General features: G+C 35.9%; 1 protein-coding gene across 1 annotated transcript in view; it reads left to right on the top strand.

Annotated features, from left to right (window-relative positions):
- KCNH5 (potassium voltage-gated channel subfamily H member 5) overlaps positions 1–26,342 on the top strand; it is a 297,554-nt gene that overhangs the window by 207,428 nt on the left and 63,784 nt on the right. The window contains exon 9 of the mRNA XM_015068125.3: positions 17,829–18,081. Within this exon, the coding sequence (XP_014923611.1) occupies positions 17,829–18,081 (253 nt within the window). The remainder of the gene's footprint in view (positions 1–17,828; positions 18,082–26,342) is intronic.

Genomic DNA, 26,342 nt, shown 5'->3' with positions numbered 1-26,342 from the left:
TAGGATGAGAAGAAATAGTTTGGGGAAGGCTATACTTCTGTGGGAAAGGAAAGCCTTGGAAGACTGCTATTTTTCTTGGAACCTTAGTGGTAAAGGGATGAAAGGAAGTGTCTTAAGAGGACTAAGAACAGGATATAAGAAGTTAAAACCAAATTATTTATGGATATATATATAATATATAATAAAATATGTATATTTTAATGTTATTTATTTATTGAGAGAGAGAGAGAGAAAGAGAAAGAGAGAGGGGAAAGGGCAGAGAGAGAGAATCCCAAGCAAGCTTCATGCTATCAGCTCAGAGCCTAATGTGGGGCTCGATCCCACAAACCGTGAGATTATGACCTGAGCCAAAATCAAGAGTTGGATGCTTAACCAACTGAGCTACCCAGGTGCCTCCAAAATTGTATTATTTATGAAACAAAAAGACAACCTACAGAATGGGAGAAGATATCTGCAAATGACATATCTGATAAAAGATAAGTATCCACAATCTATTAAGAACTTGTCAAACTCAGCACCCCCAAAATAAATAATCCAGTAAAGAAATGGGCAGAAGACATGAACATTTTTTCAAAGAAGACATACGTACGGATGGCCAACAGACACTTGAAAAGATGCTCAACCTCACTCATCATCAAGGAAATGCAAATCAAAACCACAATGAGATACCACTTCATGCCTGTCAGGATAATTAACAACTGAGGAAACAACAGGTATTGATGAGGATATGGAGATAGAAGAACCCTCTTGCACTGTTGTTGGGAATGCAAACTGGTGCAGCCACTCTGGAGAACAATATGGAGGTTCCTCGAGAAACTAAAATTGGAACTACTCAATGATAACAACAATCACAGTACTGGGTATTTACCCAAACAATACAAAAACAATAATTCGAAGATATATGCACCCCTCATGTTCATTGCGGCATTATTTACAATAGCCAAGATATGGTAGCAGCCATATGAACTACCCTATGACCCAGCAATTGTATTACTAGTTATTTACCCAATGGACACAAAACTACGGATTCAAAGGGGCACAGGTACCCCGATGTTTATAGCAGCATTATCAACAATAACCAAATTATGGAAAAAGCCCAATGTCCATTAACTGATGAATGGATAAAGAAGATGTGGTTTATATATATATACAATGGAATATTATTCAGCCATCAAAAAATGAAATCTTGCCATTTGTGATGACGTGGCAAATGTGTATTATGCTAAGGAAAATAAGTCAGTCAGAGAAAGACAAATACCATACGATTTCACTCATATGTGGAATTGAGGAAACAAAACAGATGACCATATGGGAAGGGGGTGGGGGAAGAAAGAGAAAGGGAGACAAACCATAAGAGACTCTTAACTCTAGAGAACAAACTGAGGGTTGCCAGAGGGGTGTTGGGTGAGTTGATGGGCTAAATGGGTGATGTGTATTAAGGAGGGCACTTGTGATGAGCCCTGGGTGTTATATGTAAGTCATGAATCACTAAATTCTACACCTGAAACCAATTTATGTTATTGGTTGTTAACTAACTAGAATTTAAATAAAAAATTGAAAAAAACACAGAGAAAAACAAGAAGCAAATTGTATAGTTTACAAAGAAATTTCACTTAACTGCTGTAACAGTAAAGGGTACCTTTGAACTAAGGAATCTGGTAAGATACAGAAGAAAACCTGCCCCCCACACTCTTCCCTTACCTCCTCCTTCCCTTATACACACAAGACTGCCTACTTTTGCTGGTTAGGAAAAATACAACACAAATAATAATAAACAGGAAAAAAAGATAATTTATATATAGATATATAAAGACACTGGAAAAGAAATAAGAAAATAAAACTTCAACATGAAAACACACTTTTACAAAAAGCCATGGTACAGAAGAAAATTGATACAACACCTAAACTAAATTAAATGTAGTGAACAACAAACTTAAGAAAGAAGTTCGTAAGTCATAAATAAAAAAAAAATGAATATAGAAAAAGAAATATAGGGAGCTGATCAAAGTCAGAAAATAAATGAAAGCAAAGAGATAAAATAACATTACACGTGAAGACTAAATTGCAAGGTGCCCACATTCTATCTTTTATTATATAATAATAGTTATAAGAATATATAATTAAAGGGAATTAAATAAAAAGAGCAAAAAAAATTAAACTAAAATAAAGAGGTACATGTATGCAAACATGTAATAGAGAACACAGGCATAAAGACCCAGTATACATATAATTCATGCCTACCAAAACATGAAATAAAACAAAAAGAACAGAACTGATGTTTAAACCATAATTTAGGAAAGCATCCTGAAACAAACAAAAAAAACCTAAACCACATGCCTGGCCTACTTCATACTGGGGAATATGGACCCTGTTATCATAAACTTCAGGTATATCCTACATGCTTTATAAATGTCAGAGAACTGTAGTAGACACGGTAGGTATGGACGAGTGCCCATTTTAAGTGTGTTCATTGTTTTAAAATAAAAGCATTCATCAGAATTGTGTGATATAGCTAGCCAAGGTGAAATAAATCAGGATGGGGTTTTCATAGATGATATAATGGGGAAGAGTAATACAAAATGTTTGTAATGAGAAACAGTAGTATTCTATGCTAGACATTTAAAAGGTGAAAACAGAAGGGGTCAAATTTGTAGGGAAGGTCAATGACGTGGAGATCTTAATACAGTTAATGAACTGTGGCTGACTGTGTGTGCGAATCTGCCTGTTGGGTGTTTAGAGGCATGTACTTCCACAGTGACTGAATTGTCCACACCCCCAGTCTCTACATGTGCTAATAAGGTGCTTCATGATAGTCTGTACCCTAGATCAGGGATATGTGTGAGTTCTCTGAGTCAGTCACTCTGAAATGGAGAAACTTTTGAGAGGATGTGAGCTAAACGCAGATGGTTACATTTATTGTGGGAGCAAGTGGCATAAGAGTAAGGGTCAGTTTGAGAAGCAGCGAGAATATAAAAAAGATTAGGAAAGTCAGAGCAGGGGACAGATGGTCATGTTGCTATCAGTTGATGGGAGTGTTGTCAGGTAGTTGGGCTCCACATAAGGCACCAGAGTCCTAATCCAAGGATCTTTCAGGAAATGTTTCCAAAAGGGCCACATGTTGTCATGAGAGCCATAATAGATAGCATTCAAATCAGCCTTAGACTGTATAGTCAAATGTGCCTCCAACTGTTACAAGTTGACCTGGGATAAATTTCTGTTGATTATCTCTGTATCCAGTAGCAATTCTGTGTTATAGATAGAGCAAAAGGGCTTTAAAATCATCCAAACTATGGATCTGTTAATAACTATTGTAATATGGAAATAATAATACCTGCACAGTTTTGGCAAGGATTAAATGGTTGGTGTCATTTTCTCTTTCAAAGTCTGAACCAATTGAATCTAAGAAAACAATATTGAAATCTCTGCTAAGCTGTGTTTAAGCCTTAGGAGAGAGATTCGGCTTGCCACTCTGTTAAAATATCAGACACTGTGATTTCACAAAAAGGCATAAATCTGTTCACCATCATAGAAAGGATATCTTTTAAGTCATTTCATGCTTTCCCAGAATGTCACTCACATCTCATTGATAAAATAGTATTGGCTTTTTGTTTGTTTGTTTTTTGGTTAAAATATCTCACTCAACCACCATATTAGAAGCTTCTGAAGATAATGGCTGTGTGTTGTGGCTGTTGTTTGCATATATCCAAAGACATAGCATGTTTCCAACATTCATAGGTGACCATCAATCAGTGAGCAAATGAAATAGCAAACAATGGCAGAATAGTGTTAGAGTGCTTTGAAAACCTCCATGAACTTCGGGAAGGAATGATTCCCTTTCCTTTGACACCGCTTCCTCAGTGTATTAGATTAGATAAAATTTGCAAACCTAATATAAATAAAGGATTCCTTAAAGGGAAAATAATAGTGTAAAGATTTTGTTCAGGTATAAAACATCACCAAGGGCCAAACAAACTCTTTGTCTAAATGAAATTTTCAGGACATTTTTGAAGTGTTTTGGGCATTTAAGAGGATGAAGCTAGAATATTTTACAGAGAGCTTTGTTATAAAATGCAAGGTTGCACATTGATTCCCAAAGCAAAGGTGTCTTTTGTTTTTGTTTTGTTTGTTTCTTTCTGGGGTGGGGGGGGGACAGGTAAAACCCTTGGTTTTGTGCTAGAGGCTAATGCCCTCAGGTCAGAAGTTTGGTATTAGGTGTACTACCCTGGAGCTGAAGGACAAACTAAAATTGTCCCTGGTGAGATTCAGGTCATCTCCTTGCCAGGCTGGGACATGTAAACTCAGGGCTACAGACACTTCTCCTACTGAGGGGCTTCCTCAAGTATTTTTGGCTTTATAAAAAGTTGCACTTGATAAAAGCGTGTTAATGGAGATGACTGCTATGCCCTATTATTAGTTGGTATTCCAGGGGTTCTGGTTTATGGGAGGGCTGTTTGTCTCTTTGTCAAAAGAGAGGGACAAAACTTTTATCTTTTCAAAAACACTTTTTATTTTGAGATAATTGTAGATTCACATGCTTGTAGGAAATCATAGAGATTCTATGTACCCTTCACCCAGTTTCCCTCATAACCAGAAAGTTGACATTGATACCATTCATCAACCTTATTCAAATTTCATCTCTTTTACACACACGAATGTGTGTGCTCTGTGTGTGTGTGTGTGTGTGTGCGCGTGTGTGGTCTTATGCCAAACAATTTTATCACAAGTGTAGTTTCATGCAATCACTACCGCTGTCAGGATGGAAGAGTTCCATCACCGGGATCTCTCATGCTACCCTTTACGGCAACAGTCACCTGTCTCCCCACCACTTTTCCTGAATCCTGGCAATGGCCAATCTAGTCTCTCTTTAATATGGTCATTTCAAGAATGTTGTATAAGTAGAATCATGTAGATGTTTGAGATTAGCTTTATTTCATTGAGTATAATTTCCTTGAGATCCATGCAAATTATTGCATGTATCAACAGTTTGTTCCTTTTTATTGCTGAGTAGGATGCCATGATATAGGTGCACAACAGTTTGTCCAGCTTTTCACCTGCTGAAGGAAATCTGTAGTGTTTTTAGTTTGGGGCTATTGCAAAATAGAGTTCCTGTGAACAGTCATGTACAGGTTTTTGTGTGAATTTAAAATTTCATTTCTTTGGGATAAAGACCCAAGACTGTAATTACAGGTCATGTGGTGAGCACATGTGTAGTTTTGTATGAAACCATTCTCCTTTACAGAGTAGATGCACAATTTTGCATACCTAGAAGTATAAGTACAATCTAGCTTCTTTGTATCCTCACATCATTTGGGACTATCACTATTTTATTTTAGATAGGTAATGCTTTCACATTGAATTTACTATGTTGGGTCTTCTAATTCTTCAACACGATTTCTCTCTCCATTGACTTAGGGATTTTTTTGCTGTTGTTGTTCATTCATCAGTATTTTGTAATTTTCAGAATATACATCCTGTTCATGTTTTGTTAACTTTGTACCTAAATAATTCATTTTATAAGTTACAAGTGGTGTTATGTTTTTAATTTTGGTTTCCATATATTCATCCTTATGTTTTACTTTTTTGGAATATTTGTTTGGCATTAGCCTCTCTATTGTTTTTCCTTATAGTCAATACATTTACCTCTCAATCTGCTCTCTTTGATCTGCCCTGGGCTGAAATCAGATCACATCTGCAGTATCTGGGACTCTGGTGGTTTCCTTGAGGCATTAAGTGATGCTCAAGGGCATCTGTTACATGTACATCCTACACACTCTGTGGATGTCTTTTCTCCTATTTGTGGACATTTTTACTTACTCTGGCTATTTTACTTACTCATGGCTATTTTCTGGATGATGACAAGTGTAATAAGTTTGATTACTGACATGTCTTGTTTCCCAGCAATGAAGGTATTGGTGACAGATATCAGTATAAGTAATACATAAACCAACATTCATTTAGGGCCTATTTCCCCAAAGTCCTTTTCATAATGTCAACATAACATGCTGTATCAAAAAGATGATAATTTGGTTTCTAGCGTATGTAGAATACTAATTAAGTTTTAAAGGAATTTCTTAAACTTAAAAAGCACATACATTCCCCCTGTGCTACTGAATAGGCTCATGCAAATAAGAAAAGTCTGTTTAATTAACGTTGTAAAATTTTAGTCACCATGACAACATACATACTATTAAGTAAATAAATAACTAGCAATGTTCACTGTCGTGTTTTCAACTCTTATCAATAGCACTGATACAAACTTAATTAAGATAGTAGAGACTACATTTAGTGATAGAATTCACTATGGTGTACCAATCATTTAAGAAAAGCTGTTTCTGTTATATGAAATGAAAATAGAGGTTGATTAGCTCTAATCACAAAGTTGATTAGCTGTAAAATGGCCAACATTTCACTTTGCCTGTGCCTATGGCAACTTTTCCCCAAACATTCCTTACTTATACCCTCCTCTGATCTGCTGCATATTATTTCCTCCAAAGTTGGCTTCCTTTTGCAACATGGTAGCCTTTCCCTCTAGCTTTGACTAACCTAGTAAATTTGTCTTGTCTTCCTGGTAAGATTGGCAAGCAAACTGCATGCAGGAACTGTTTGGAACCGTTTTTAATGCCACCTTCTATATGTGTTTCACATATAATAGACACCATATACCAGTACTATGTAATTATTGAATAAAATTAGGTAGTCCTGTGCCTTGCAGTGGTTTATCCCATAGATATTGCAACTTAATTTTGACCAAATTTGCCTATTGCCAATATTTTTAGTGGTTGGGAATGGTGACAGTTATGATTTTCCATATTGCACTTTATCATATAAAGGCGCATGCACACATACATCCACACATAACATATACAAATGTTAGGCAGGCAGATGGATAGATTTCCATATATGTAAATACCATGTAATGGCTACTCAGATGAAGATAAAATTTTTATCACCCTAGAATGCTATCCCATTCTAATTTTGTCAAAGCAATTACTGTGCCCTTCTGAAGTAACCACTATTTTAAAAATTGAGATGTAATTCACGTTATCATAAACTTCATCATTTAAAAGTGTATACTTCAGTGGTTTTTGGTGAATTCACAATGTTGTGAAACCATCATCATTATCCAGAACATCATCATCACCCCAAAAAAAAAAAAAAAAACACCACCATTCCATCAGCAATTACTTTCTATTCTCCCCTTCTTCTAAGCCCTTGGAAAGGACTAATCTACTTTCTGTCTCTATAGATTTGCTAATTCTGGGCATTTCATATAAGTGGAGTCATAAGATATGTGGTCTTTTGTGACTGGCTTCTTTCATTTAGCATGCTTTCAAAATTCCTCCTGTTGTAGTGTATATTGGTACTTCATTTCTTTTTATGACTACATAGTATTCTTTTGTATGGATTTACCACATTTTCTTTTTTCCATTCATTAGTTGATGTGCATTGGGCTGTTTCCTGTAACTGGTATTTTGATGCCGAACTTCACAGAAGTGGAATTATACAGTATATATAAAGTATTCAATTTCATGGATATTGTTCATTCTACAGCTAATGGGCATTAACTTAGGGTTTGTTCTAAGTTTTGGCTATATGAATAAAGATATAAAATTCTTGTACATATCTTTTTATGAATATCTTTATACATTTCTCTAGTGTATATACATAAGAGTGAAATTGATGGGTTATGGTATTGATAGCAATGTAGTTTTATTGGAAGTTGTCAAGGAGTTTAGAAAAGTGGTGACAACTCCACTAGAATACGTGAGAGTTCCAACTGTTCCACATGTTCTCCAAGTCTTGGCATGTTGTTGGCCTTTTACATTTAGCCATTATGGTGCAGGTGTAGTTGTATCTAATTGTGGTTCCAATTGGCATTTTCCCATACTTAATGGTTTTGAACACCTTTTAAAATCAGTGGCCATTTAGATAATCTATCTTGTAAATTGTTCACATCTTGTTAGTATTTTATAAAAAATTGGGTTTCCACCTTTATCCTATTGACTTCTGGGAGTTTTTCATATATCTTGGATAGGACTCCTTTGTAGGATATATGTATTATAAATATCTTCTTTCAATCTAAGGCCAATCTTTTCATTTTCTTAACTTTTAAAATTGTATTTATTATACATGTTATGTTTTCATTATATTTATTATAGTCTATACATTGTTTCTTACCTTTTGCTTATGTATGAATTACTGCCATAAAAAACTCTAGAAAGCATACTTGTACATATAAATATTCAAATAACTGTACCCTTTTATCTATTCCAGTGGTCCCAGAGAGCTAAATTCCTGAGGCACTTTACTTACAGTGAAGGACTTAATTTACCAGAAAGCTTAGTCTGATATTGCTATCCTATTTCAACTACATATAATAACATAACAGGCTTTATTCAATAAGAACACATTGATCGAGGTCTAGTCTGATGAATGTCAGCATATTGGGAGAGTGACTGGAAGAGCTTAGTGTTCTCTGAAAGATTCCTGATTTTATAGTAAAGTTATATTACATATAAATACACCAATAGCTATATCTAGGCAGCACATCTGTAATCTATATATGAGTGTTAGAGCTGTGAAAAAATGTTTCAGTGTGATCCCAATTGTTCAAACATTGATACTCTGTCTTACTTTACTGTTTTTCTTCCAGTTAATAATCTCCCAACCTTTTTAAGCAACATAAATTTTTAGCTATTATTTTATATATACTTGATTTAATCTATCTGTATATACACATGTATATATAGACATAAATGTGTATTGGCACTTATATATATTCTTTTATACAATCAAATAATCAGATCTCAAATTCTTTTTAGAATTAAATGCAATATAAATGACCGACCCACATATCTTTTGCTTCATTTACTACTCTGACTTCTTTGGATTACCTTTACTTTCTATAGTTGGTATAAGTATATATATTTACACACACATATATGGGTAGATATATTAAATTGCATAAATAATTTGAAAGAATACTGATGCACATCTTCTGGAATTTTAGTTTGCTCTATTGGAAGAAAAGTAGGTTGAGACACAAGCTTTCACAATCATATTCATTCTAGAAATAGCTGTCACTATTGGTTTAACAGCTCAATTTTTGTTTCATTCATTCTCTTTAGACAATACCTATTTGTTTAAAAATAACTTTTTAAAAATAAAAATGTATATATTTAAAGTGTAAAACATGATTTGATTACATATACATAGTGAAATTATTTACTACAATCAAACTAATTAACATATCTATCTTCACATTATTAACGTGTGTGTGTGTGTGTGTGTGTGTGATTTTTTAAGTAATCTTTTAAAATTAAAATATAATACTAGGCCATCTGTTGGTTAAGTGCCTGACTTTTTGATCTTGGCTCGGATCATGATCTCATGGTTCATGGGATTGAGCCCCATGTGGAGTTCAGCGCTGGCAGTGCGGAGCCTGCTTGAGATTCAATCTCTCTCTCTCTCTCTCTCTCTCTCTCTCTCTCTCTCTCTCCCTTTCCCTCTCCCTCTCCCCATCTCACACATGCACATATGCACATGCTCTCTCTCAAAAATAAATAAATGTTAAAAAAATAAAATATATTACTGAAGTGTGGGAAAATTATATTACAAAGAACAGCTTAATAAATTTTCACAAAGTGAACAAATGTGTTTAGCCAGCACCCCAACACCTCATTACTGGAAGTCCTTCCATGTTTTCTCCAGACAGCCAGCTTTACCCCTCCACAGTAACCCATAGCTTGACTTCTACAACCATATATTGATTTTGCCAGTTGTTGAACTTTATATAAGTGGAATTATGTAGAATATACTCTTTTGTGTTAGGCTCTTTTCAATCAACATTGTGTTGTTGAAATTGATCTATGTTATGTGTAGTTGTTTCTTTTTCCATTTTTTTTTTTATTGATAACAGTCCATTGTGTGAATATACCACAATGTATTTATCTATTCTAATGTTTATGGATCTTTGTTTAATTTTCTTTTTTTTAAATATTTTTTTAATATTTTTTAATATTTTTTGAAAGACAGAGAAAGACAGAGCATGAATGGGGGAGGAGCAGAAAGAAAGGGAGACACAGAATCCAAAGCAGGCTCCAGGATCTGAGCTATTAGCACAGAGCCTGACACGGGCTTGAACCCACGAACCATGAGATCATGACCTGAGCCAAAGTCGGACACCTAACCAACTGAGCCACCCAGGGGCCCCTTTTTGTTTAATTTTCAACTTGGAGCTATTATGAATAGTGCTCCTACAAATGCTCTTGTTTATGTGGTTTGGTGCATATATACAGACATTTCTGTTAGGCATATACCCAAAGTGGAATGGAATTGTTGGGTCTTAGGGTATATATATATATATATATATATATATATATATATATATATAAACTTTTGTAACTATAGTCAGGTAATGGAAGTACAAATTCACTTCTACCACAGTATATGAGTGGGTCATTCTTTTAAAGAAGCTGGAGCATTATTTATCATAGGTGACTTTAAAAGGATCATTGCCAGATTGTTTCCAGAATTGTTTCTATTCTTCTGGATAATTCAGTCAAATATATTTTAAAATATATTTCTAAGTTTAGAAAATACTTTAACATGTGGAAAAGCATTCTCTTTTTCACTTTTTAAAAATTTTGAATATAGTTGACATACAGTGTAGAATATATTTTCAGGTATACAGGTTAGTGATTTGACAAGTTTATACATTATGCTATATTCACCACAAGTATAGCTACCATCTGTCCCATTACATTGACATTACAATATTGTTGACTGTATTCCTTATGCTCTGCTTTTTATTCCCATGACTTACTCATTCCATAACTGGAGATTTGTATCTCTCTCTCCCTTTCATCCTTTTTGCCCAACTCCCCACCCTCCTTCCCTCTGACAACCATCAGTTTGTTCTCTGCATTTATAGTTCTGATTCTGCTTTTTGTTTATTTCTTTAGATCCCACTTGTGAGTGGAGTCATATGATATTTGTCTTTATCAGGTTGACCTATTTCACTTAGCATAATTCCCTCCATGTCCATCCATGTTGTGACAAATAGCATGACCTCATCCTTCTTATGGCTGTGTAATATTCCATTGTGTGTGTGTGTGTGTGTGTGTGTGCGCGCGTGCATGTGCGCACACCGTATTTTCCTTATCTATTCATTTATTGATGGACACTTGGGTTGCTTCCATGTCTTGGCTACTGCGAATAATGCTGCAGTAAACACAGGGATGAATATGTCTTTTTGAATTAGTGTTTTCATTTACCCTGGGTAAATACCCAATAGTAGAATTATTGAATCATATGCTATTTCTATTTTTAATTTTTTGAGGAATCTCCATAATGTTTTCCACAGTGGCTATACCAACTTACATTCCTAGCAACAGTGTACAAAGTTTCCTTTTTCTCCCCATCCTCATCAACACATATTGTTTCTTGTCTTCTTCATTTTAGCCATTCTGAGAGGTGTGAGGTGGTATCTCATCGTGGTTTTGATTTGCATTTCCCTGATGATGAGTGATGTTGAGCATCTTTTCACATGTCTGTTGACCATCTGTATGTCTTCTTTGGAAAAATGTCTATTCGGTTCCTCTGCAAGAGTATTCTTATTTAGTCAAATACATGCACATGAAAAAGTACACACATGAGATTAAGAATAGAGAACAATAGAAAATCTAAATTTTATCAGAGCCCTAAATTTGGAAAGTTAATGGTCTAGAACATTAGCACCTTTAACAAGCTAAAAAATCGTAACAATTGCTATTTGTTTCTTTTTATTGCTCACTTTACTGCAGAACCAAAACTATGAAGAATTTGGTAGAATGGGTTCACTACATTTTTTAAACAAAATCTTAAGTCTCACTTTTGTATATGTGGTCTATTTGCAGAAAATTTGTCTCTAAAGTGAAATCTATGAATTTTAACCTATAATCTCTCACTGATCATATCAGTCTTCTGTTGCTAAATATGACCTTTTACTTTTAAATAATGGAAGTTAATTTGCTTTGGTTTTATTTCATTACATTGTTCCTGAGTTAATTCCTTGGAGGTTTGGATACCCCAGAAATTGGCAGACTAACCTCCAGACAGCTGCTCTCCCTTGGTCCTCATGGCTGCCTGGTTATACTTGAAAAAAAAAAAAAAGGTGAACCTTTTTTCTTCCCATAAAATGAATGAGAATTGAATTTCTGGAGCGAACTTTACTTCATTTGTTGGCAGTCTTAGAGCTCCTCATTCCCAAGAAGGATTGTAAAAATGTTTTATGTGCAAATGTCACTTGCCTTACTCTCTCCACTGGTTTTCACTAATTTAATACCAATTCGGTTGGATCCATGAGGGGAGATTAATTAGCAATGCATAACTTAATTGCATCAAAGGAAGCAGGGATTTTGAAGAATGTCAGTGGTAACTTCATTGCCTATCAAAATGTCATTAATGCATTTATTCCTTTGTCCTAAGAAAGAGAACGGGGGGGGGATCATCTTCACTTATCAATTATTATTAAAAATAACTGTCACTATATTACCCCTGATAAGATTGAATAAAAAAAAAACCAATTTATTTTAGAGCAGTGAGAAATGTCAAAAGGAGCTCTTGTTTTGTTCACTACTTTCAGAAGCTTAAAATGAAGTATCACCATTATCCTCATTTTCACATTAGAAATTTGGTGTAGATTGAATGAAAACAGTCAGTCTGTTGTCACTGAACCAGGGAGTAGTGGTAGGAGACCACCTTCACTAAGATTAAATAAAGCTCAACATTCTGTCTCATTACAGTTCCATGTACAATTCCATCTTTTGTTTCAGGTAAAATTGCCTTTTCTTTTTCAAATGCAAATGAATGAAAAATTGAGGGGAGGGTGATTATTAAAAAGATGTAAGATAGTCTCATACACTTCTGGGTTAGAGAGTAATTTGCTGTGCCTTTTCTGGGAAATAAGTTGGCAAGATCCTTGAAAATGTTTTTATATTTTGCCCACTCACCTTTCTTCTAAAAGAATCTGTCCTCAGACAATCTGACAAAAGTACAGAGTATCTGTTGTACCTTGATTTATGAAAGGGAAAACTACAAATCTTGATATCCAATAATAATGCAGTGGTTAATTGTGTTATAATTGTATGATGGAGTATTATGCCATGATTCAAATTATGTTTTTAAATCAGTATTTCATGGCATGGGAAGTGATTATAATGTGATATAAACACAACAAGAAATAAAGGTTTGGAGAGTCAGGTTTCACGAAAATGGTATGTATGTCTATAGATATGTAAAGTAATGGAGAAATCTTATTTTCTTCTTTATAGGTTTTTGATTTCCTACATTTTATATAAGGATTGTTAAAATGCATGTTTAAGTGTATTCAAAGAATTAATAATAGAGAGGATAAAACCTTGTTCTTTGGGCTTTGTATAGTCAACCATTTCCTTAAGAGAATCTTGATTTAACTCTTTGGCTTCTAATTCAAGTTTTTAGGCTTGCTTTTCTAAGCTTTTGCAACATTACTAGTATCATAATGGATAAAAGTGATGGGGAAAATGACATTTATCAAATATGTTTACTCCATGCTAATATATAGCTCAGGTCCTTTTCATCTATACACTGAAACTTATATTTCAAATAAGATTACTTCCTTTTGGCAAATAGTAATGAGATAAATAATTTGTCAGTGCATCCTTATGTCTTCACCCACACACTAAAATACGGCAATACATTTATCTGAAGCTGAAATTAAAGTGTTTAGAAATGGAAACAAATCTGCAAGGAAATCTAGGCTGCTCTTTGGTGGTCGTGGTGGTATGCACATCAGTGATTTCTTAATAAAAAAAGCCATATTTTGATTAATTGGACATTGAATGATTTTCATAAATCAGCATCTATATTTTTTTGTAGTATTCAAAGACCTAGAAAACATAAAAGAGTGCCAGATGTCACATTTTGTTCCTGGTTGAGCTTCGTTGAGGAGCATGGCTTAAAAACTGGAACCCAAAGAGTTTTGGGTTTTGCTAGTAACTTATTGAGAGGCCTTGAGCAAATGACATAAACTTTATGTTATACATTTGCCTTATCTGTAAAATGGGGCACTGGACTAAGAATAGTCATTTTTTAAGCTATTCGTGACTGGAAGCTCTAGGGATATAGGCACTGAAAGTTTTGCTCTTGGATCTGGAGGACGTGCATAGTAGCCCACATGTTAACAAGTGTATAACCAACTCTTACTAACTACGAGTTAAATGAATGACTATATGTGTCCTCGGTATCATAAATCAATGAATTTCAAAAAGTTTCCTTCTTCAGACCATGGCATTTTTTTTTCTTTTTCCAGGGTTGGTTGCAGAATTCTAAGAATGACTCCTTGTATACGGCTATAGCTCTTCCAAAGAGAAAATTTATCCATTGTCTTAATTAAGAATCTAATTTATAACTATCCTGACATGAAGAGGGGATACTCATTTTTAATATGAATATTTTCTACTGAAATGTAATTTCATTTGTTTATAACTATAAGATACCCAGTAAGGACCTTATCCACAAGAGATTGCATATGACATTCAAGGCAGAGTACATTGAAATTAGGACTAATGAAGCAGGTGTTAGAGTCATCTTGAATGATAATTTTATCACTTAAAACTAAGTTTTGTCTTGCCTAAGACACTTGTCAGTGCCTTCATTTACAGAAAAAATAATCTATACTCATATTTCAATGACAGACACAGCATGTAAGGCACATGCTCTATCTAAGGGTAGGGAATGAGCTTGCCACTGGGTGTGACTTTGGTCTATTTTAACTTAGTTTTAACTTGTCACTTTATGACATTTGAACTTTAGTATATGGCACCTATAAAAATAATAAATGAATTAGTGTCATAAGTGAAGTGAAACAAAAAAGGGAAGATGCAATTAATATGTAATAAAAATCCTCTTTTGATATGCCACTGAACAGAGAATATTGCTTACATTGGAGGGTTTCATTTGAAGCATGAATCCTGAAAGACATAATTAAAAGGACATAAAATGACTGCTAACCAAAATGAATCCAAAACATTAAAAATCCTGTAAGGTAAATGGAATAGAAACAGAATGGTTCATTTTCCCATTAAGCTATTCAGTATAATGTTTATGCATGTGTGTATATATTTTAAAATTATTTTTACTTTTTGGCTTTTCTAGCACTAATTTCATTTTCAACTTGAGAAAAATATTAATATTAGCTAGTGCTTGAAATATCTTCAGGTTCATGCTGAGATATTTCCTTAATTTTGCCTAGAATCTCAACAGCCAAGATACAGAATTCAGAACAGCGTGGAAAATAAAAAAAAGAAAAAGAAAAAGAAAAAAGGTAGATTGTTTTTCCAGAGAGCTAAAGCAACAATAAACTTTGTAAGGATATTCATGTTCAAGGGGCACCTGGGTGGCTCAGTTGGTTAAGCATCTGACTTCGGCTCAGGTCATGATCTCATGGTTCATGAGTTTGAGCCCCACATTGGCTGTCTGCTCTCAGCACGGAGCTCTCTTTGGATCCTCTATCCCCCTTTCTCTCTGCCCCTCTCCCACTTGAGCTCTCTCTGTCTCTCTTAAAATAAGTAAACTTGAAAAAAAAAGAACAAAAGTAAGTACTCATGTTTGATAAGGGTAATAAAAGCCAGCATTTCTTTAGTCCTGGCCATGTGCAAGGCTAAACTGTGCTAAGCTCAAGCCCTTTCATTTAATTCCTGCAATGGGACTATGAAATGAGCTCCATTATCCCATTTCACAGATGAGGTTTCTAGAGATAAGACAACTTAGGCTACAGAGGTAGTAAGTGATAGATATGCACTCAGACCTAAGTGTTCTCGAGCCTTGTCTTTTTCCTACCTCTAAGCCATAAGTAATGACTCCTAGGCAACATGGGCTCCCATGTCACCCTGTCCATGTCCTGTCCTAGCACTTTTCTCATTGTATTTTTACTTTTTGTACATGTCTTCCTCCTGCTACTTTGTGGCTAGCTCCTCCAAGGCAAAGACAGTGTCTTATTAATCCTTCTAGTTCCAGGGGCTTACTGCAGGGGTGCACCCCATCATTGGAGTTGAATAAGTGCCTATTGAACCAGTAATGCCAGAAGTCATTAAAGATTAATATACTAAAGAAAACATTACATTACTATGGAAAACAACTGATGTGGAAGGAAAGTGCTAATTGCTTCTAAAGCTCTGTTAGGCATTCCTTTCTTCAAAGATGAGATTTTTCAGGATAGGTGAGTTGATCCCTACTCCCTATAGGAATTATAAGGAGTATTAAAAAAGCCACAGAGTTGCTTAAGTGATACAAAATAATATGTACGGTATTAGGAAAGATTAAGGGAAAGGATACTGGAAGTATAATTTAATTAATGGTCTTTACATTTATGATGGACTCATCTTCTACACAGGGAGGCAACCAACTTTTCATTGATCATGAGTCCCGAGTAAAAGGAATATCCAGGATATTTCAAGCCTTAGGTAATTTTTTTAAAGGTTAAAATGTATGTAGTACAGGAAAGAAACACATTTCATATTAAAACTTTATTCAGTATAATTTAATGGGGAAAGATCAGCTTAAGACTTCTATTTGAAGGGCTGAAAGCCTATCAGAGAAAAAAAATTCTGACAAGGAAACTTACCCAAGGGGGCTGGGAGAGGATTCTAAGTGAGTTTTTACACACATCTTTCAAATGGGTGGTACTGACTTCTGTAATTACATCTTGCTTTCTGATTCTCTGATTAGATGTGGTGATGGTGTCCATTTTATTCTGGGTCATTAATTGCCCTGTCTGAAAGCTACAGGCAATAAGAACCTTCTAACCCTTCGGTAGAGAGCTATCTAAGCATGTTTCTGCCAGTTGTGCCCTCTTCTGAAGGCTGCCTGTAGCTTGAATTTTCCTGTTTCCCTTGGCAGTCTGGAGTCAAAGACCAGTACGAGCAAGGTTGCCAGGCAGTAATGTGCTCACCTTGCGGGCACCGCCACTCCCAATTGCATAAATCCTACAGAAGACTAGTGAATACCTTTTTCACTCCTTGAGCATAAAGTTATTTATAAAATGAAAATTTTTAAGAGTGAAAATAGACACATCAAGGGTAGAGTTTTATCAGCCAGTGCCCGCATGTCAAGTTACAAGGGTACTTTTGTTGATTTTGTTTTCTTATAATTGATTAATATGAATCCACTTCCCATATGAAGTAAAGTACATCAGACTAAATTTGGTTTTAGTTATGAAAAAAATTCTAAAACAGAGACTAGACTAAGATGAAAGGTAATACCCTATTTTAGTTGGCTCTTTGATGAAATTATATCAAGGCTTTTTTCTGAGACTCTTCCTAACCACCTAAGACTTTGTTCTTTCTTAATGTTTTATTTATTTTTGAGAGAGAGAGAGAGCACAAGCCAGGGAGGGGAAGAGAAAGAGTGGGACAGAGGATCTGAAGCGGGCTCTGTGCTGACAGCAGTGAGCCCCATGTGGGGCTTGAACCCATGAACCGCGAGACCATGACCTGAACTGAAGTCAGATGCTCAACCGACTGAGCCACCCAGGCACTCCAAGACTCTGTTCTTTCTATGGAGAGATCCATACCACTCTCAAAGTTTTACTGTGTGATGCTGCATTGTAACACTCCATATGCTCATCAGCCCATCTCCCTGGATAATTAGGTCCTTGAGAACAGAGGTGTGACTTTTAACTTTGCATTCCCAGCATCTAGTACAGTATGTTGCCGACTTTGTCGCAGCTAAACATTTGTTGGATGACTTTTTTACTGAAATAGCCTTTTTTCTTTTCTTCTCACTTCTTCATTTCTCACTTTCTTCAGGTTCTCTCCATCTGTCCCAAGGACATGAGAGCTGATATCTGTGTTCATCTAAATCGGAAGGTTTTCAATGAACACCCTGCTTTTCGATTGGCCAGTGATGGGTGTCTGCGCGCCTTGGCGGTAGAGTTCCAAACGATTCACTGTGCTCCTGGGGACCTCATTTACCATGCTGGAGAAAGTGTGGATGCCCTCTGCTTTGTGGTGTCAGGATCCTTGGAAGTCATCCAGGATGATGAGGTGGTGGCTATTTTAGGTACTGTGAACTTTCCTAATGTAGTAGCAAATGTGTAACAGTTTTAGAGATTTTGCTTCTCAGGTTTCTTAAGAGAAATTTCCTCTGCTTGGTGACTTTGGAAATTGGGTCACTAATGAGACAATGAATCTTAGTAAAAACTAGTAATGCTCTTTCAGCAAAGAACATTAGTATTGGTCACAGCTTAATGGGCTGCACAAGGGTTTGATTAAACTTTCTTTGGCAATAGTAGGACAATACCTTTTAGACTAGAGCTGATCATAGCCTAAGGTGTCTGTACCTCCATGTTGATAAGTGTGAAAATGGCTTGTGGAACTATTTTCGGGTTGCTAACCTAGAATGATAGTCTCAGAGGGGCAACAGAACCTGTCTAACTCAATACTTTCTTTTAGATATGAGCAAAATGAGGACCAGAAAAGTTTAGTGACTTTCCCAGCTAGTTAGTAAATTAGTTAGGACTTGAGTACAGATCACCTTATTCTAAATATTTCTGCCTCATTCATCCACAGCAGACCTAAGTAACGAGCTGAAAGTGATGAGGAGGTAAATGAATTTAACCCATTATGTTAGAGTAATCATAGTGCAAGTAAATTTTGGTTTATAAAGCTTGTTCTATCCATTCGTGAGCCAAGAAAAAATATTTGGCTAATAATAAAATTAAATAAAAAATTCAGAGACCCAGTAGATTGTTATACTAACAAAAAAGAGTCAGAGATAGAGTATGTAAATAACAACATTTTAAGAAATTACATGTTTGGGGCATTGTAATGTGTATATTGGTTAAAATATGCTAAATGATATTTTATTTTATTTTATTTTATTTTATTTTATTTTATTTTATTTTATCTTATCTTATCTTATTTTATTTTTTATTTTTTTGAGAGAGAGAAAGAGAGCATGCACATGTGCAGGGGAGAGGCAGGAGAGAGAGACAATCCTCAACAGGCTCCACTCCTAGTGTGGAGCCTGATATGGGGCTCAATCTCAGGACCTCATGACCTGAGCCGAAATCAAGAGTTGGTTGCTTAACCGACTGAGCCACCCAGTGCCCCTAAATATTTTAGATTATTCCTACTCAGAAATCTGTAGCAGTTTCATGAAGTCCACATAGGAATAAAAAGAAGCCATAATGAGGTCAGAGAGAATCAGCCCTTGTTTTTCTCTCAAGTAAAATAAGTTAAAATTGCAGAATGTCAACTCCATTTTCATATTTTTCATGGCTTGTGTCTCATGAAAAACGAGCTCAATTTTTAAACTATTGGATTTTTTTTTTTTTTTTTTTTAGTTACTGAGGTCAATCTACCATAGCTTGAATGCCACTTACTCTTATAAGTAAAAGATTGGACTTCTGTGTTTTAGAAGCTACAAAAGTAAAGTCCAGCACAAAAATGAATAACTGATTTCAAAAAGCACAATTACCTGAAATAAGACAGAATTTAGTATTGAGAAGCAGTGAGCCTTCATAGGAAAATAGGTTCAGTAAAATTAGTAAGAGTTAGAGAAAATGGTTCAGGGTTGCAAATGACGGAACACTATTGAGAAATAGCATTACAGTTAAGGTGAGATTTCTTTTAGGAAATATTTTTATTTTTGATTTTTGCAAGAGAAATTCTTATAGCACTTTAGAGTCAGCACTGTGTTTAATGCTACCTAGTGGTTGTTCTGCTTTGTTTCCTGGAGTATAAAGGCGTTCTATGTAATCCTTCATAAAAAGTGTGTATTTTGCCAGAACAATCCTTTGTGGTAAAATGAAGCATATACACACTACATCCATTCTTGTTTGCTTAAAGAAGAGGATAAAACAGGTGTATTTTCTTTTCCTGCATGTTCATGTCAATGGTGGGTGGGGGAACAGGCATCGGATATATTACAGTGAAGTGTGTGCCTTGTGATAAGTTACCTCAGCTGTGTACTCATTGTCATTTACTTTGCCCCATTTTCTTCATTACAGCTTCACCTTGGTAACTTATTTTCTAAATAGAAGGATGGAGAAAGCCCTGGGTGCAGTGCCGCTGGGTTGGGTTTGTTAAGCTGGAATCATTTGCTCAGTGAGACAGACAAAATGCATTTTCTTTTCATTTTAAAATAAAATGGTAGCTGGTTTTGCACAGTGACACAGTGAAAATGAACACAGGGCCCCTGAGTATTGGACCAGTCTCATTATATATCTGTCACATTTTATTTCTTTGTGTGCTTTTGTTTATCTTCTTCAAAAAAGTCTTGGGATTCAGAGACTTTTCATCTTTTGGTTTAATGAGTCAAATTATAGGTACATCCCTCTTCCCTGGAAACTTTTCTTTCCTTTTTTTCCATTGGCCTCTCACAAAGATTAATTCAGCCAAAGGGCAGTAAGAGGATTTTTGTTTAAAAAAACAAAAACAAAAAACAAAGTTTGACCCGGAAGTGATCTCTCAGGGTGGAAGTAGGTGGGCCAGGCTGGGAAGTGCCATAGTGGCAGAGGCCACATGGGCTGGCCAGCTGCCTTGGCACCATGGGGCCAGACAAAAATACTGTCTTACAGGAGTCTGTGGTTTGGATCAGTGATGACAGGACAGATGTGGTGATTATCTTTGGGAACTCTGTCCTGGTACCTTCTGCCAATCTGGGTTTATTGGAGAGACAGTCTGAAGACATTGTGGACTGGGAGGGTGGACTCCTGGAGAACTTCTGCAGGAGAGGGAGCACGAGGGCATTGTCGGATTGCCCTTGTATTCACGCCATGTGCAGGTTCCACCCTGGAGGCCTCTGAAGCCCTGCCTGGAACCTACCCTGGAACCTGCCAGGAAGGTTTTTCCTAATAGCCAGCCTCTTGATTTGTAGATCCCCACTCTGGCTCCATTTTGTGACTTCTTAGTGTGGTTTCCATTGAGTACGCATGTTTTTAGACTTTTCTAAAGTACTTTTATGATTAAAAGAAGGGTGGCGGGCGCCTGGTGCCTCAGTCAGCTAAGTGTCCCACTCTTGGTTTCGGTTCAGGTCATGATCTCATGGTTGGTAGGTTGGAGCCCCATGTGGGGGTCTGCATGGGTTTGGGATACTCTCTCTCCCTCTGTTCCTCCCCCTTCCCCCTCTCTCCCAAAAATAAATAAATAAACTTAAAAAAAAAGGAAGGGTGGGAGGGTTATTTAACACTCAACATACCTTAACAATGTTTTAAGAGAGGGAGAGGAAAAGAGAAACTCAATAGTGTCACTCCTAACATTTTGGTGACTATCCTTTCCTTTTCTGCTCTTTCTGTTTCTCTTCTCCTTCTTCTCATTTTTTGATAGCTTAATTTTGACATAGTTACAAACTTAGTGAAAAGTTGCAAAAATTATCAGGGAGTGAAGTTTGATAAATATCTTTGGGTTTTCTGCCTTTTTAGTAAGTTGGTTAGGTCTTCTGCTGGCATACTTGGGTAGTTATTACAGGTTTGGTCTCAGACTACCACAAAAAATCAAGTATCTCAATAAAGTGAGTCAAGTGAATTTTCTGGTTTACCAGTTCATATAAAATTTATGTTTACACTATACTGTAATCCATAAAGTGTGCAACATTATGTCTAAGAAAAAAGTATATACCTCAGTTAAAAGGTATTTTATTACTAAAAAACTGCTAACCATCATCTGAGCTTTCAGGGGGTCACAATCACTGGTAGCAAGTCACTATAACATATAATAATAAGGAAAAAGTTTGAAGTATTGTGAGAATTATTAACGTTTGAGTCAGAGACACAGACACAGAGACACAGAGTCACAGACACAGAGTCAGAGCAAATAGGAGTGCCTGGGTGGCTCAGTCAGTTAAGCATCAGACTCTTGGTTTCGGCTCAGGTCATAATTCATGGTTTGTGAGTTTGAGCCTGGCATTGGGCTCTGTGCAGACAGCGCAGAGCCTGACTGGAATACTCTCTCTTCCTCTCTCTCTGCCCCTCTCCCACTTGCATTCTCTCTCTCTCTCTCTCTCTCTCTCTCAAAAATAGATAAATAGATACAACCTAAAAAAAAAACACAAAGCGAGTAAATGCTGTTGGAAAAATGATGCTAAATAGATCTGCTCAACATGGTGTTGCCACAAATCTAAATTTGTGAAAAACACGATATATGCATGTTAAAGTGTCTTATTATTAATGTGTTTTATCTGTGCCTTCTTGTATCTTCTGTAGTTTGTGCTGTCTCATGGTTGCTGCTGTGTTATTTGGTGCACAGATATTCATAACTGTTGTATCTTCATTGTGAATTGTGGCTTTTAGCATTGAAATGTGTCCTTTTTCATCAGGTCTAATGACTTTTTGCCTTATGTAAGAGACAGAAAGAAAGAACATGTCTCACATCCGAGCATAGCTGAGAAAAATGAAGATTTACCTCAGTTGGTCTGATAGGAGAAATAAACAGGATTTTCTCTCTTTTACATTGATTCGTTTGCCAGTTGAAAGGTAGAGAAGGGAGGTCATTTTAAAATTAATTAAAATTGCTGAATCCGAAGAACAGGTGCAGTTTCATTCTTTTGGATCTTTGCCTCTCAACAGTCTCTTGGTAGGTACATAATTCTTTAGTGTGTCAAAAATGCTAAGTGTTTAATGAATACGTTCTGAACCATAACTAATTAGTGGAAAGATTAAAAATGTAGTCAACAAAATGCTTTCTTTTTTTAACGTTGAAGGATGGCTTCAAGATGTTTTTCTAAATAGGGCAGGTGAAGATAATTGCTTTTCATGTCTTTTTCCAAGTTGAAGCTCTTTCAGTTCTTACACCTCCACCTTTTTCTTTTTGACCTTCCCACTTTTTATGAGACACAAAAAATTCCAAATTAAGTTCATGATGCGTATGTAATATTTTATATTCTTTAGTATCTTCTTGCTTTTTAGTTCCTACCCTATAATTACCTAATGTGAACAGATTTACTGGTGTGGCTAAAACAGCCAGGTTACTTTTAAGTGTCTCAGCGAGGTATATTGCATCTTTAAGGGCTATATAAATGACATTTCCCTGTGAACGATAGACCTGGCTCCCAAGATACTTGTTTTGCTGCATTCACATTTTGTCTTTTCTGGGTCTGTTGATGATGAGAATCATAGAGCTGGAGTTCTTAATCTAAAACAATCTGTATCTAAGTCTTCTAATTGTAAATTCAAATTCCCGAGAGAGTTATGCTTATTTATATAGTTTGGATGGAGGGGTTAGATATTGTTATGGGGTTAGGGCAGGGAGCAGAAGTGAGGCAGAGAATGACAGAGTTAAATAACCTTAATAATAAAAAAATAATTTCTAGTACCTGAGTTAAGAGTTTTGTGTTATCAAATAAAACTTACAAATTATGGTGCTCAAAATTCAAAATCTGCTTATTTTTATTCCAAAAAGAAAAAAATTCTAAGATGTGAATGAATAATATTTTGCTATTTTGAGAATCTGCGAAAATGTGACTTTCATGCTACAGTTAAGATTTCTTCCCGTACTTGCTATTAGAAGTCAAGTGTTTCACACTTTAAATCCTTAAAAGGGCTTTTCCCAAGCCCCCAAAGTTATTTTCTTTTGCATCCATGTTTCTGTTTCGAGATGTTGACCTATGAACCAGGTAAGTTTGCTATACATATTATGATGATGAACATGGTGAATTCAGACATTTTTATAAAGGTCAAGCCAGTTATTTGCTTTAAAAAAATTACATGCTTGTCTTGTTTTAAACTTTCAAAGTAGTGATTCCGACATTATTTATATGGTTCAAATTATATACTTTAGAGTTCTTCAGCCTGTAGATTTTTTGGACAAAATGCAAGTCTTTATAGTCTAGTAGTTTAGACTCAATTTCAAATTCTTTCCCAATCATCCTTCAAAACTAAGTCTTGTTGATTCTATCACCATCACCTTGTTATCTCTTTATCCTATCCTTAATACCCCTTCACATGGTGACTGCTTTTAAAAGCTTGGTCCTGGGCTGGGACTGCCATCTGAAAGGCCTGGAGAGCTCACAATCTGTCATCAGCTTCAACCTCCAATTCTTTGTTATGTGGCCACCAAAATATTCATTCTAAAATATAATTTACCATGTGGTCTTCTCATTAAGATTGACTTTTTAGCAACTTGAGGATAAAATGTAACTTTTAGCATGGCCTCTGAGGCCATTTTGTTCTTGTTTCCTTTCCAGCCTGACTTGAGCCATTACTTTGCCCTACTGTGTTTTCACACCATGTTGAATTGCAGGAAGTTTCCTGACTACCATTTGGGCATTTTGAACAAGAAGAATACAGCAGGCCAAATGTTAAATATCTCAGGTCACTTAAAACTCTTTAATAAAACACTCCTTCCTTGTTATAAATCAGGAATTCCCAGTATCAAGAAAGAATCTAATTTATACCATGGTGATTGGCCATGGTAGGAGAAGTTGAAATTATTTCTTTGGAAGGCAACTTAGCTTTGATTCCTAAAAGTAGCATTACTTTCCCTATCAACTGGAATAAATAGTTCTGCAAGTCAGAATTAATTTTACTGAAAATAAACACTTAAGGAGCACCTGGGTGGCTCAGTTGGTTAAGCATCCGACTTTGTCTCAGGTCATGATCTCACAGTTCATGAGTTCGAGTCCCACATTGGGCTCTGTGTTGACAGCTTGGAGCCTGGCACCTGCTTAGGATTCTGTGTCTCCTTCTCTCTCTGCCCCTCCCCCACTCATGCTCTGTCTCTCTGTCTCTCTCTCTCTTTCAAAAATAAGTAAACATTAAAACAAAATTTTAAGAAAATGAACACTCAAGAGTTAAAGGGGGCTTAAAGAAAGAAAAACCATATTTGTGGTTAGTAAATAAGAACCCCCTCCCCATGCATAAGTAAAATTCAAAATCTACACATACATTTTGCTTTTAATATTTCTTATCAAAAGTATATTTTTGAAAAATGCACTTCAGCCCCTTTGAGAGGCTGATACAAATACCAATAGTCATTGAATACTCATTATTTTATATGCATTATTATATCAAATCATTTAATCGACTCTGTGAATCAAGTATTTACTATAGTCGTTTTAAAGATGAAGAAACAGGCTGTGCAGTATGGTATCAGGTGATTCACCCCAGGTCATACCTATTTTTTTTATTTTTTATTTTTTTATTTTTTAAAAATTTATTTAACTTCAAATAAGTTTTTTGAAAATATATGAAATTTATTGTCAAATTGGTTTCCATACAACACCCAGTGCTCCTCCCAACAGGTGCCCTCCTCAATGCCCATCACCCACCCTCCTCTCCCTCCCACCCCCCATCAGCCCTCAGTTTGTTCTCAGTTTTTAAGAATCTCTTATGCCTTTGGCTCTCTCCCACTCTAACCTCTCTTTTTGTTTTTCCCTTCCCCTCCCCCATGGGTTCCTGTTAACTATTTTTAAATAGAATTTTGAAATTATACAATTATTTGGTTTAATATTGACAGAAAATATAGTGCTTATGTTATTGTCACCAATTTGTTTCCTTTTATTAAAAAAAGATTTTTCTAACAACACTGTTAAATACCACACCAGTGTAACAAAAATCCTGCACCAAATATGACATGACTATGAGGTGGTTAATCATCTCCTACTTATCTAAAAATATGGTCCTCATAGTGACTGGTTCACCGCCAGGCAGGTGTTTAGGACCAGGGAAAACTGGCTCAGAGTGTCTCTCGGGAGCCCTCAGAACACACGATGGGGATCTTAAATGCTGCTTGCCAGTCTTTGCTCTGGGCCCTGGAAGAGTTCAGAGTCTACCTAGTTGGGAGGTATGAAATTGGAAATGAAGCTTTCAAGAATGCCTCAGGATTGCAAGAATGGCCACAAATCTTTGCAGTTCCTTCCTAGAAGAGGTAGAGTTTACTTCTCCATCCCTGACTCTGTTCCGACCTTGGGACTTGTCTCAGTTCTTAGGCAGAACCCTCTACCCTGCCCTTAAGTGCTGCTGTTCTCTTGACAGGGTGGGGCCATGAAGCCTCCTTTCTTACTGCTCTTTTGTTTTCCTGAGGTGGAGACATCCACTTACAGAAAGCTTCATCTGCATTTTCCCAGCTTTCTTACACCCACCTATACATCCCTGTCTTGTTCCCACTCTCCTTCCCTGCCTTCATTCCTTATTGATACGGGATACTCTAGTTTTACATCTGCGTAGCAGGAGCTATTTGACTCTTTCTTTGTATAAATAAAAATTTACAAGCTACATCAGTGGTTTTTTTTTTAGTATATAAGAATTATTTGCTTCTCTAAAATTGTCTTCAGGTTTTTATCCATTATAATTTTTGAACAGAATGACCTTGGGCATCAATCAC

This window comes from Acinonyx jubatus, chromosome B3, assembly GCF_027475565.1.
Source record: "Acinonyx jubatus isolate Ajub_Pintada_27869175 chromosome B3, VMU_Ajub_asm_v1.0, whole genome shotgun sequence".
NCBI classification, from domain to species: domain Eukaryota; kingdom Metazoa; phylum Chordata; class Mammalia; order Carnivora; family Felidae; genus Acinonyx; species Acinonyx jubatus.
This window is presented reverse-complemented; position numbering and strand designations above follow the sequence as displayed.